General features: G+C 42.6%; 1 protein-coding gene across 3 annotated transcripts in view; it reads right to left on the minus strand.

Moving 5' to 3' along the window:
* Positions 1-14,140, minus strand: part of pcnx2 (pecanex 2) — a 274,360-nt gene that overhangs the window by 241,709 nt on the left and 18,511 nt on the right. For 2 of the 3 annotated variants that reach the window (XM_039738451.1, XM_039738453.1), the window contains 3 exons: positions 13,788-13,824; positions 6,116-7,213; positions 4,127-4,274 (listed from right to left, as the gene is read on the minus strand). In XM_039738451.1, the coding sequence (XP_039594385.1) occupies positions 4,127-4,274; positions 6,116-7,213; positions 13,788-13,824 (1,283 nt within the window). The remainder of the gene's footprint in view (positions 1-4,126; positions 4,275-6,115; positions 7,214-13,787; positions 13,825-14,140) is intronic. The other variant, XM_039738452.1, reaches the window with a different exon arrangement.

Below are 14,140 nucleotides of genomic sequence, written 5' to 3' on the forward strand. Positions count from 1 at the left end.
TGCCGATTACTTGAAAGCCCTCGGTCTGTCATAAAGCAGAGTTGGAACAGACTGTGTTGCTACACCCTCTGAAGTACGACTTGGACAATATTACACTGTAGAGAGAGATGTAAATTCCAGTGATAATGGCTTGAAAATGACAATTAAATGAAATGAGACAGAACATTATTAGTCTTAGAAATGTAGGCCTTTCATTTAAAGAAATTGTATAAAAAACCAAAGTGTCAGTGAGTCCAGTGGTGTCCTACACAATCCAAAGCCAATTGGAAACTGGAAGAACCTCTGAAAGGAAGAGATCTGGCAGAGCCAAAGTCACAAGCCAATCAGAAGACAAATTTCTGAGGGTCACCAGCTTGTGTGATCACAGGCGCCTCACAGGACAACAGCATAAGAATGCAGGTGTCAGCTTCTACTGGCTTTGTGCTGCTGCTCTGACAGGGCGAGTGGCAGGAAGAAAGCCATTCCTTCAAGGACAAAATAGGGCCTTGGAATACCAGCTATGGACTACTGCAGACTGGAAGAAAGTCGTAAGGACCAATGAATCCAAATTTGAAACCTTTGGTCCATCATACAGGTTGTTTGTACACTGTTGAGTTGGTGAAAGGAAGGATGCTCAGTGTGTGACACCAACTGTCAAACATGGAGTAGGATGTGTGATGGTCCTGGGGTTCTTTTGCTGAAGCAGAATTGGTGACTTGCACAGAGTGACTGGCATTCTGAATCAAAGGGTTACCACAATTTGGCTGTTAGATCAGCAAAAGGTACACAGCTACTTTGATGAATCAAAAATTTAAATACATTTTTGTACACTTAATGATTCCTTGACTTATTTTTTTTTTATTTGGCATTGTTTATTTGTTCTATGCCTTGATTTCATGAAACATTAAGACATTAAACTCCATAAAAACTCAGGTGTTCTAAATTTTTGAGCGGTAGTGTAGATGATAGGAAGACACAATATTATAGACAGAATGCTAGTTTCTTTTCTGTGGCTACGTATTACATGGTCTCAGAGGCACACCAGTAAAATCAATTCTTGCTTATTTCTCTTGTGGACATCACCACAGGCGTGCACAGCGGGTCTGTCCCAGACGTGTCATGTTGTGTAATTTTGGCACAAAGACATAACAAAACGCACCAGCATACTTACTGTGTTTTCTCTACAAATGATCGACCACATTTTACTGTTTCTTCCTGCAGGTGACGTTGAGTGTATGCACTGTAAGAGACGGCCGGCAGCTTAACCCAGCCGGGACGCCCCTAAGATGGAAGGATAGGGGAAGGCCTCACCCTAGATGCTAGATTGCAGCTCCCCTGGACTGCATCGGTGTCCCAGATTCCCACAGGGCACTATGAGACATGGAGTTCAGCAACACAGCCCTGCTGGGTACTGTGGGTGCCGCCAGAGGACGCTGTGGGAAAATGGTGGGAGTGTAAGTGCTCACCTTGCCCGGAAGTACTTGTGGAACATATGGGCAGAAGCCCAGAAGTACCTACGGGCTGACAAGAAAACTCAAATTCTCCATCTGACCCAGAAGTGCTGGCAAGTCATGAGGAAAGAAGGAAGCGCTTCTGGGTCAAGGACTATATAAAGGCCTGCTAAACCCAGCAATTGAGCCAGAGTCGGGTGGAGGTGAACAATGCTTTCTGGGAGGTGTGGAGGAGAGATTTGATTTATAATTATTGATTTATTTCTCATTTAAGTGTTTATTGTGGCTGGGGTGCTTTGGAGACACTGCTTAAAAATAAGAAGCATTAAAATTCTTTTGAGTGCTTTTACCCTGTGTCCTGAGCGTCTGTCTGTTGGGTTAAAGAGGCAACCCTTAGCATCTCACAGCATAAACCAAGCTCCCATGAAGCATCGAGTAGTTACTGTGCTCCAGTCTACCCTTCTCATGACACTTTCAGCTTCTTCTTGATCTTTGATGCATTTTTTTTTAACATTGTGATCCAAGATTGTACCAGCAGAGCAACAACAGTACACAGTTGACAGCCCAACAATATGTCTACACGTGACAGAAAATTAGACTGGTTATTTTATTTTTACTAGAGATCTTTATTGAAATTCATGCTAAGTTGATAAATGAAAATGCTTTTGACAGAAGATAAACACCTTTTTTCTTGTATGAATTGTAAATACCCCAGCCGTCCCAGCTAGATTTGTCGGCAGTACTTTTGCTGCCAAGGAAGAAATGGAGGGACAGGGAAGGACTGTCTCTGGGGACTATTAACAGTAATCCCCCACTAGACTAGGTAGCACCTTCCCACAGGTGGAGCTTTCATTCGTACTGCCACAGGGCACACTGGGAAATGTAGTCTTGGTGAGTAGCACTGTCAGGGCGCCTGGGTTCCACCAGAGGGGGCTGTAAGAAATGCACACACCTGGAAAGTGGTTCCACCTGACCCAGAAGTGCTTCCAGGCTGTAGTCATTTCACACTGGAAGTACTCACAGGTCTGGCATCCAGGTGAGGTAGTGGACAAAGCTTTCCTGGACTAGAGACAGAGCATTTATTTTGGGGAGAAGTCTGTGTTTTGGAAGATCGTGACCTGTAGAGGATATTTTTTTCAAATATACAGTCGACCCTTGATATACGACCGGCCTGACATGTGAACAACTTGATTTACAACCAAAATTTTTGTTTTGATTTACAACCAACATCTTGCGTTATGACCCCAATGCGGTCACGTGTATCCACTTGTGCGATTGTAAACAAACAGTCGAGAGCGTTTGTAAGCGTCAGTCGGAGCCCAGATACATGTGTTTGTGGACGTAATTTCGGTCAGTGCAGTGATTTATCTATATATATATAATTCACTAAGACCATGGCAAGCAAGACGCATAATTGCTAAGGAAGGAAGAGAGGGTAAGAAAGGTAAAGAAAGCGATTGTTAAGGGATGTTAGCTAGCGACCTGGCGCAGCACATGATGATGTCATCAGGCTGAGTCAGCACCGGCTTGCTTTGGAGTGTATTATTACAGCAGTTAACAACACGACCAGCTTTGAACTGAGTGCTCGACTACTGTCATTATTAACTTGAGAAACAGCGATCACAATTGAAACGAAGAAGGAAATTTTGCAGAAATATGAAGTGGTGTTCGTGTGACCGATCTCGCTAATATGTACAGCATGTCGAAATCCACCATCTCGACAATTTTACAAAGAAAAGATTTGGATAAGGAGGCTCCTTCTAAACAATAACCACCTTCCTTTTCATTCTCCTCCTCCTCCCTTCCTGCAGCCCAAAGATGTCAAATTAAATGGTGAGTACAGTATGAAATTGTTGTTTCTCTTAGGCTAGGCACTTTTTGTAACTTTTTGGTTAGTACATTAGAAAAATTACTGGTGTTTTGGTAAATTATGCACATTATACAACCCTTTTTTATTATGAAAAGGTTAAGTAAGTGTTGCTGTGGGAGGTTCGGAGCGCATTATGGGTATTTCCATTATTTCTTATGGGAAAAATAGTCTTGACTTACAACCAACTTGAGTTACAACCAGCCCTCGTGAACGAATTGAGTTCGTAAGTCAAGGGTCCACTGTAAATCATTTTATTGAAGCTCTTGACTGTGCGACTACCCTTGTATCTGGGGCTCTGGATGCCCCCTAATGGTCACAACAATGTTTTGAGATTCTTTTTTTTTTTGGACAGTAACACATTATTTCTATAGGACCATTACCATGCTCAGTGAAAACTTGTTTCAATTTGCATAAAGTTTCACAAAACTGACACTGAAATGAATTTCACAGGAATTTTCAGAACTGTGAAATGTAAAACTCAATTAAAAAAAAAGGGTTAAAAGCCCACCCACCCCAATTATAAAATAAGGCACATATCTTTCAAATTATTTTCACTCATCACTAATGGGGACCAACACTGAACAACTCCAAACAATTTCAAATTGTTTTTAAAAAAAAAGCCTCAATTTGTGATTTTCAGGAGGACTATTTGTTTAAGTCAATCATATGTACAAACAAAAAATTTTAATAATGAAAATTTGAAAATGTGTACCACAGGACTTACTCAGTGCTTACTCCTCTGAGAGCTTCTGCTGGACCTTATTCTACCCAGAAAGCAAAACTTGACAATATGTTCATGATTTTGATTGGATTTATACTTGCATACCTCTGAGGCGAAATTGCTGCCATCTCACTCTGAAGTGTCACCGCAGCTGGCGATTCTGTCACTGCTAGACTGTTGGGTGGTGGGCTGTGTTCCCGAGATCCTTGTTCAATCATCTTGTTTTCTTGATTCTTTTCCATTGTAACACTGCCTGAAAAGTAACATATACTGAGAACTACAGAATTCTGAGGAAAACAACAACAACAAAAAAAAAAAACACAATACCATTCCACAGGGGAAGCAAGTATTTGATCATGTCCTCTCAGGTCTTATGATCATTAGGAAAATAAATAAAGAAAGAAAAAATAGAGCAAGCAGCAACAGTCAAAAGTGACTATACTGGGAAAGGTGCTCTAAAAGCAAACACTGATTGATTAACTGACATATTTGGCCTTCAAAGTATTCAGACCCTTTATACACATTTTGCTTTACTGCAACCTTGTGCTAAAATAATTTAAAATCATTCTTTCCGCTTCATTAAAAAGTCCTTGATTTATGAAAAAAAAACCTGAAGTGACACATTGACACACATATTAAGCCCTTTTATGATGACATTTGAAATTTGACTCAGGTACATCCCAATCTAACGACCACCACTGAGACATTTCCAAGATCAAGAAGTGAAAGCTGAATTTTAGAATTGTGCACAAATGTATTAAAAATCAAAAACTGAAGTATCACCATGACACGAGTATTTAGACCCATTGCTATGTCACAAGATGTTTGGCTCAGGTGCGTCTTCTTCTACTGATCATTGCAGAGAAGGTTTTACACCTTGTTTGGAGTCCACCTGTGGTCTATTCAATTGAATGGACCCATCTCGGAAAGGCACACAGATATCTGTCTATTGAAGGTCTCATGGCTGAGCAAAACCCAAGCCATGAGGTCAAAACAATTGCCTTCAGAGCTAAGAGACAGGGTTGTATCGAGGAACAGATCTGGGGAAGGCTAGAAATAAATTCCTGCAGCATAGAAGGCTCTCAAAAGCATTATAGCCTTCATAATTCTCAAATGGATGATGTTTGGAACAACCATGACTCTTCCTAGAGTTCGCCATCTGACCACACTGAGCAGTTATGGGAGCAAGACCTTGGCAGGAGAGGGGACCAGGAACCCTAAAGTCATTCTGAAAGGGAACTCCTCAGAACCTGTGTGGAGATGGGAGAAACTTCCAGAAGAACAACCACCATTGCAGTACTCCTCAAGAAAAGATAAATGGAAGTCCACTTGTAGTTTGTACAAAGATGCTTATAGAACTCTTAGACCATGAGAAACACAATTTTCTTCTCTGATAGGCCAAAGATTAGCATCATGTCAGGAGGAATGAGGGTAGTGTTCATCACCTGTGCCTATATCATTCCACCTGCAAAAAACGGTGGTGCAGCATCATGCTATGAGGCAGTTTTTTCAGGTGCAGGGACTGGGAGAATATATAGGGTTGAAGGAAAGCCAGAGTGAAGCTACTCCAGAGTATTCTGAACCTCAGACTGAACCCCAGGTTCACCTTCCAACAGGGCAATGACCCTAAGCACAATGCAAACACAACACAGGAGTGGCTTAGGGACAGCCAAGCCAGGACTTGAACCAAATCGAACATGTCTCGAGAGACATGACAACAGCTGTCCATCAACAGTCTCCATCCAACCTTACCAAGCTAGAAAGGATCTGCAGAATGGTAGAAAATCCTCAAATCCAGGTTTATAAAGCGTGTCAAGTCAGACCCAAGGAGACTCCAGGTTGGAATCGTAGGCAAAGGGGCTTCAACAAACTATTGAGCAAAGGGTGTGAATACTTGTCTGTTTGTGAGATTTTCAATAAACTGCATTCTGGGGTACTGAGAGTCGTTTGATGAGGAAAAAATGAATTTAAATGATTTTAGCACAAGTTACTACATAACAAAATGTGTAAAAAAGGGAAGGGGTCTGAATCCTTTCTGAATCCACTTTATCAAATAACCAAAGTAAATATTGTGAAATTTGGACATTGACTTACCAGTCTTTGGGCTTGACTTTTGGGTGCTTTCATTCAGTACATCTGTTTGGTGGCCTATATTGCTTTTGGAACTATTAATCGACTCCAGAAGGGATACAAACTCCACAAAATTGGATTCATTAGGGATTTGTCCTTCCTTGGCTTCTAGGTCTGACTTGGATGACGTCAAGGTCTGCATTTTACCCTGAGAATGTTCTACAGCTAAAACAGCATCCGTACCGCTGTCCACGCTAAGTCCTCGCACATGCGTTTTTGTGCCGGGCATCCAGCTCCTTTGTCTATTCCCATTCCCTTCTTTGAATGGATTAGGAATCTGCAATAGGCCATCAGGATTTTGATTAGGACTTTCTGGGGAGCCACACTTGCTACCAGGATGAGGAACATTATCTTCAGTTTCCATTGATGCATCTCGTTCATGAATGTTAACATGCTCAATAGAATCCGAGTCTTTACAATCATGGACAGCCGAGTCAGAACTCACGCCATCCTTGCATGGACTTGGATCAGGTGAGGGCAACTGAAGACTTGATCTTGCAAAAGACAAAGGGCTGGCAATGCCATCATCGTCAGATAATTCCAGAGTGATTGCTGGTATCTTAATGAAACAGTCATCGGAGTCTTCCTTGAGCTCAATATGAGCAGAGTTCAAATCATTTTGCCTAACTGTCTCTTCCACTTCCCCAGACGTCTGGGTATCACCACTTACTGTGATGATGATTTTCACAGTATCACCATTACAGAGTTGATCCGATGCCTGTGCACTGTCCATAAATACAAACGAACTTTCTTCTGAACAATAATGGTCATCAGGTTTATTTTCCTGTAAACCTTGACTTGGCTCAACCGAGTTATTATTTGAATCATATTCATATTTTGGGTTCAACTTTAACTCCTCAGTGTCATTGTCACCTTTGGTAGGACAAGGCTTTTCTTTGTCGGTTAGTTTGCAGTCTACCTGAGAGTTACATTCAGGGCAGCAACCTTCACAGTCCTCCAACACATTGTCCAAGACAATCTTGCTCTTCATGTTGTGCAGATCTGGTTCAGTTTCAGCTGTTTTGCTTAGCACATTTCCTTGAAATGAAATTTCACCATTTCCTGCAAGAATATAAAAGTGGGATATTTAATTGCTGTACTACTACCATTAAAAGTCTGCAAAAAGTGCTGTGCATCAATAAATAATCCACAAAATCTGGAGTAATTTAGAGGATAAAAAACATTTCTCAAATCCAGATAAAATAGTCATTTCAATTCCAGGTAAAACCATATTGACTCCTTTGCCAGCCCCGCAGCACTAGCCAAGACACAGACCACTATGACTACCTCTCCTAACCAGTAAAATCCAACTGCAGAGCCAGAGGACGAAACGTCAGCACAGGTCTATGCCAGCAGTTGTAGGACATAAGTTAAGGTTAGGGGTTAGTATGGTTAGCATATAGGATAAATGGTTAAGGTTAGGGGTTTGTTTTGTTAAGGTTAGGGTTTGGTGCGGTTAGCATGTCAATCAATTTGATTTGTGATGACCCATCAATGTTTATTACCAAATTGCTGGTCTACACATGCAGGGATGTCCCTTCCGGCCCTGAAACTGCTGCTGTAGACCTGTGGTGACATATGTTGCTGTGGATCTGCAGGTTGATACATCTCCTGACTCCCAACCCACATCCCGCAACAAGCATCCTCCGAGACAAACAGTCAGCATGGCGCTACCTGGATGCCTGGAAGGTTTGTTCGCTGTTCCTACATGGATCAATGGGGACATTGCACGGAGTGCCAGCCCCTTCGCATTGCTATGCTCACCGGGCCTGACTGCTTGTCTCCTTTTTCACCTTTGCCTACTTTCCTTTCTTTCTTTACATTCAATTGTGCTGTTTATAGTCCTAGTATAGTATTGGGTGCAAGTGATGTCCTCCACCTGCTCTGAGGTGTGAATGCGCACACCTGATTGACCCACTCCCGTTCGCATGTGAATGCTCAATTGGCCAAGAAACCACACGGCACAACCTTGGAGCAGTGCATGCACGTTCGCATATGCACCCGCACTCCCTTGGCAACCTGCATGGTGCAGGACTCTCGATTATTTTTTAAAATCGTGCTTTGCCACGGACCCCTTATCACACAAAGAACTCTTCATGAACAAATTTGATCAGATTTTCCTGGCATTAGGCCTTCTACTCATATCAAGCCGCATCTTAAGTAGCGATATTAATAACGACAAGTGAAAGTTATCACTGAAAATGATGTCTTAATGATGTGATGAACAAATTGAAAAGGAAGGTATAAACCATAGAATCCTTCTCAAAACTCACAACACAAATGTATGTTAAATAGCATTCATTGGACGATCAATCGGCAAATGATACCAATGAGAGTAATAAAAAAGGCTAATAATAGACCAAACTTGTAATGATTTAGAATGAAATGTAAATCATTAGATACCAGGCAAAGCAAAAAATCTTGAACTTCTAAAACAGAGTACGAGGTGTGATCAAAAAGTACTGTGAATGTTGATGCAGAGCACCATCCAAGAGGAATGCAAAGCAATTCAAAACAGGTTCTGAACAGGTCCATCCTAGAGCCGAGTTTGTGACAAATTTCAACTTGTTTGATACTCTCAGTCGTTTGTGAGCCACTGTTGAGTTCAAGTGTGTTTTTGCCGTTATTAATGGATATCGAGCAACGCATTAACATGAAATTTTGTTTTAAATTGCAAAAAGCTGGGAAACCCAGCAGATGTTAAAATGGGTTTATGGTGACACTGCACAAGTTTACAAGTGGTTTGATTGATTTCGTAATGGATCTGACTCGGTTGAAGACGAGAAAAGATCAGGATGTCCTTCAACATCAATAACCGAGGAAAATATTGAAATGGTTTCATTCTTCCTCATGACATCGCTCCTTGTTACACATCCCTTCTAGTACGACAATTTCTGTCAAATAAAAACATTATGCTGTTTCTGCATCCACCTCATTCACCGGATCTGCAACCATGCGACTTCTGGTTGTTCCCTCAATTGAAAGTGACCATGAAAGGCAAATCCATTGAAGACATCCAGGCAGCCATAACAGCCCATCTAAAGACACACTCGAAAGAAAACTTCCAGAACTGTTTTGCAAAATGGCAGAAGGGTTGGGATAAGTGCAGTCGAAGTGGATGGGAGTATTTTGAGGGTGACTAGTAGTTGTAAATCTTTTACTGCAATAAACATTTCTTCTTTAAAACATTCACCATATTTTTTGATCACATCTCGTATACACAAGTATAAAGGCCACATCACATCACATTTCAGATATAGACTACATTTATATAATCTTAGCAAATCAGGAGCTGTTATATCTCAGCTGGGATTCCCCCATTGGCTGCCCTTCAAATGCTTCTTTTGTGTCTTTGTTGTACATTTTTTAATGTATTTGTATGTGTTACTGTTTCTTCTCTTCATGATTTGCAGTATTCTTAATGTGGTATGTATCTGTACAGTATTGAAGCCTGTGCTATGGGCCTTGTGTTTTCTGGGTGGTCCCTGCCAATCACCACTAGGAACTGCCTAGTCAACTGGTGAAAAATATATTACACTGTAACATGCTTTGCAGATTTAAATTAACAGGCCTCCATTTTGATTTTTTAGGGGGTCTTAGGGGTTTATTAAAGGTTCACAGAACCCGAAGTCCCAGATATTATGTGCCCCTGTGGTGTTATGGGTCCACAGCTCGTTGAGTAAAGGCCATTTTTTAATCAATGTGCTCGCGGCTTAGTGAGGGGACGTTGGGCCATAGTGGGCCGTGGGGCGATCCGTAGGGTGTGGGCGTTTCTTACCGTGTGCACAGGTGAGGAACTGCCCACATTAAGATTGTCCCGCGGCTAATGCTGCAGCTGCTGTGGCCCTCGTCATTTTAAAAAGAAGCGCGAGTCGGTTTTAGGGGAAAGAAGAAAGAAACGTTCGGAGAGAGAATCGATCGGAGAGAAAGGAAAGGAGAGGACGGAGGTTACAGGGAGCGTGGAAGCAAGCGGTGCAGGAGAGAGACGGATACGCGAGCGGTGGTGAGCGCGCGATCGGCCGTGGGCAGCTGCGAGGAAGCTGGGTGTTAGGCCGACACCCAGGTGTTTGTGTAGATGTCACTCCCGCTGAGCGATCCGGTAGCGGGAGTGTCAAGGTGAAAGCGACGGGCCGCAGAGAGGCCATGGAAAAGGCAGCGGAAGTCGGGAGGCTTGGTGGTGGAGTCCCCAATATGAGCGACCTGGCTATTGGGGTAATCAAGTCTCGGGGACTGGGATGAGTGCCAGACCGAAGCCAGGGATCGGGAGGTCTCCAGTCTCATGCGTGTGTTTCAGGAGGGCAGCTGCAGAGAGCGACTTGCCTGCTGCTTGGCCCAAACGGGATAAGCAGGTGAGACGCTAATAAACGATGCACTGGATTTGTTGTTTTAAAGAACTGCTTCCTAGAGAAGATTTTAACCTCTCGTTTTATAGGATTGTGTTTTTCTTCATATTTTAACCTCCACGTTCTTTTAATGGATTATTTATTTAATGAATTTGAAACTGCACTATTTATGGAACACTGTTTTTGTTGACTGTTTTAATAAAAGCACTTTTGTACTTTCAACCATCCCCTTGCTCAGATGCTCAATTTGCCTCCATTGACTGGCTCACTCGGTTTCATTATCGACGGTGTTGGGTTCAAGGGTTCCCAAACAGCCATGGGAGCGTGGAGCCAGAACCCACATCGTCACAGCCCCGTATATAAAAGTTTTATATGAGGACTTTTACACCACATTAGGACCGATGTGTATAGTTACACTAAATCTGCTGTCATGAGAGTGCACCCAGTGATCACCTTCCTGGCTCTGTTGAGGTTAAAATTCACATTGAAACTTGCACATTTTGCACTTCTTTCTCTTTCTCTTTGTATGGTTCATGGATGCAATCAGGACTGGCGCCACCATTAAGGTCAATTAGGCATTCACCTAGGGCACAGATCATAAGAGGGGAAAACCCAGCCACGCAGGTTAGCTACTGGTTGGCACACTAATACACTTGGCCTAGGACACAAAATAACCTAGCACCAGCACTGGCACATGACTGCTTTTGTATTGAATTTGGATTTACTTCAATGGACTATGCCTTGTGAGACGAAGTCTGTGTCGAAGTGCAGTTTTTAAATAATTAATCACTTCCTGGATAGTACAGGCACTGATTGGGTGTGGATGTGCGCTAGCATGTGTCACTCTGGGGTTGATTGGAATGCTTAGCTGATTGCACATTCACATGCAAATTGGTTAAGTGCCTCGTTCACACCTCGGAGGAGGCAGAGTGCCACACCTGCACCTAATCAATCCAATATTAGAGGAGGGTGCACGGCAGATGGGGACGAGAAATGATGGAGAAAGAAAAGAAGGTAACAGAGAAATAGAAAAGAGAGACGGGGGTTAAAGTCAGAGAAAACCAGAGAGAGAAAGACAACAAGGATGTTAAAAGGGGCCTGCGCGACAGAGAAGGGGAGCTGAACAGGGAACAGAAACTAACAACAGAGAAAGACCACCATGAGCAAGAGCAGTATCTGTGGTTAAGCAGGACCAGCCAGCTAGCCAATGAGCAGGAGGCAGCGCTGACATTTTAGATGAGCAGGTGCAATTGTGGAATCCTCCTCAGAGATCTGAGGAGCGCCATTGGCGAAAAGAAAGAAAGCTGGACAAATGACCCCGAGTGGTCTGGCAGAGGCCAACAGAGCCAAGACGGAGGGGTCGGTGGAGAGTTGCTGGAGTAGTCTCCGCCGGCTGAATGAGCTATGGGTGAGCCGGGGATACAGAGAAGGAGTTGTGCTAGGCTTGTATGGGAGCAGAGACGGAACATGAAGGACCCGATGACTGTTTGTTTGGTTTTGTTTTTTATTGGATTATTGATTTATTTATTTATAGACTTTTGGAAGAGCACTGCACTGTTTGCACTTTGGATTTTACTAAAGGCACCAAACACTTTTGCACCAACCCCTTGCTGAATGTGTATGTCCTCACTGGCCTGGCTCATCTCGGTACATGACTGTCTACAGTTATGGGTTTAAGAGGCTCCTGGAAGAACCAGGCAGAGTGGAGCCAAGCCAAACCATCACTGCCACCATCAGCACCTTGACTGAGTTCATGGCTCAGGGACAACAGATTTGCCTCTTTTTGTGGGTCACCTGGACAAAACTTTCTTTTTAATTACCTGCCCCTGTCTGATGTCTGATTTATGAATTTTTTTCTTTGCACAGTAGAGATCTAGGAACTGAGAATGTTCTCTTTTCTTAAATATATTGGATTACTGCCTTCTACAGTATATGTGCTTCAGTTGGAGAAATGAACTGATGTTCACACCCACTTGGCTTGAGGCACTAAGGTGGCCACACCTGTGATTACCCACTGTTATTTGTATATGGTTATATGTTGGAACCTCAAGTTTCCAGTAATTATCTTCATGTGCATCTTATAATATCTCCTACTTTTATTATTCTAATGGATCAATCCTCCAGTGGCGTCAGTTTGTCCTTCTACTAGATTGTCCCTGTGTTGCTATGGCTGCTCATCTCACCTTCTCCGTTCTGCTGAGCTGCATATGTGTTCTCTACTACTGTCAGATAAGTATTGGCTTTCTACTCTGAAAAAATACTTTTGTTATTATTATTAATGTCTCAGCTGCAGCTCTGAGAATCCACCTAGTGAGAGCAACTGACCCCACCCACAGCACCCACAGCTGGCCCCGCCTCTTCCAGGTGGGGCTAAATAAAACAGGACAGTCCCGGAAGGTGGTGTCTCATTTTAGACCCAGAAGCAGACCTGGACTGAGCTCCGGTGAGTTTCCAATTCCTGCCTGACATGGCAAATGTTTGCTTCTTGTTGCCGTCTCAGGCCGTCTTTTTTTTGTTGCACCGCCATGCCAAACAAACTGAAAATGTAGTCTTACCTCAAGAAAAATAGCATTAAAAATCTGAGATAAAATTATTTCTAGTTTCCTTTCGTTGTCACACAGATGCCTTATAAACACGGGAGGCTAGTTTTCTTAAAATTGAAAACTTTTCCTCTTCAAAGTGAATTAATTTGGCAAATTTTAAGGCTTTTCGTTTTCATGCTTGGAGCCTGGGCACATTCAGTCCCTTTTTAAACTGCAAGAACAGACTTTCATTTTTTTTTTTTAATTGATAAACAATGCTTCATTTTAAAATGTAATGAAGAAATAACTTTTGATTTGGAAAAATATCAAATTTATCCTTTAAGAAAGTACAGAAATGGATGTAGGTGTTTTTGTGTATTCCAGTGTCTGGCGGCGGTGAATCTACCGCCCAGGGGTCCGTGACAGCAAGAAGCCTACCAATGAAGCAATTAAGTCTGCACACATCAAAATGTGGCCAAGGGGGAACACACACACGTCCACATGCTCTCTGCCTCCACAAAAGCTGGAAATACTGCACTGCATTGTTAAAAGTATGATACAGTCATGTTAGGGAGCTAAGTTACCCAGGGGCCTGTAGGTGACTTATTCGGGACATGCCAGTGTCTGCTGCATTTCATTATATTGAAGATTTTCAAGGAAAGGTAACATACAGTTACTGAAAGTACAAAAGCCTTTAAAGAGAGACGATAAGTTCTACTGCTGGTACATTCTAGTTTAGCAGAAATTAAATAAAATGTTTGATTTTTTTACCTTCTGTGTCCTTTGTGTCTTCTGTCTTTGGCATCTGCTGTTTGGATGAAGCACAAAAACATAAATTAAATTAGGATGTTTAGCGCAAGTTTATATTGTGCAGAATTAGTCCATCAGATGCTTTTATTGCATACATTACGTTGCATACAAGCACTTTGTGATATATGGCCGGCTTGTCATCCCGGCCAATACCCCCAGGCCGCCAGATGGAGCCTTCCCTGAAGTATGGAGGTGCCCCGAAGACCAGCAGGGAGTCATGGACTATGTAGTTTTTATATAAGACCCTGCTGGATACCACAGGGGCCGCAAGAGGGAGCTGCATGGAGGACCGAAGATTCCTTTGTGCCCTATGA

This window comes from Polypterus senegalus, chromosome 16 (genome assembly GCF_016835505.1).
Source record: "Polypterus senegalus isolate Bchr_013 chromosome 16, ASM1683550v1, whole genome shotgun sequence".
Classification (NCBI taxonomy): Eukaryota; Metazoa; Chordata; class Cladistia; order Polypteriformes; family Polypteridae; genus Polypterus; species Polypterus senegalus.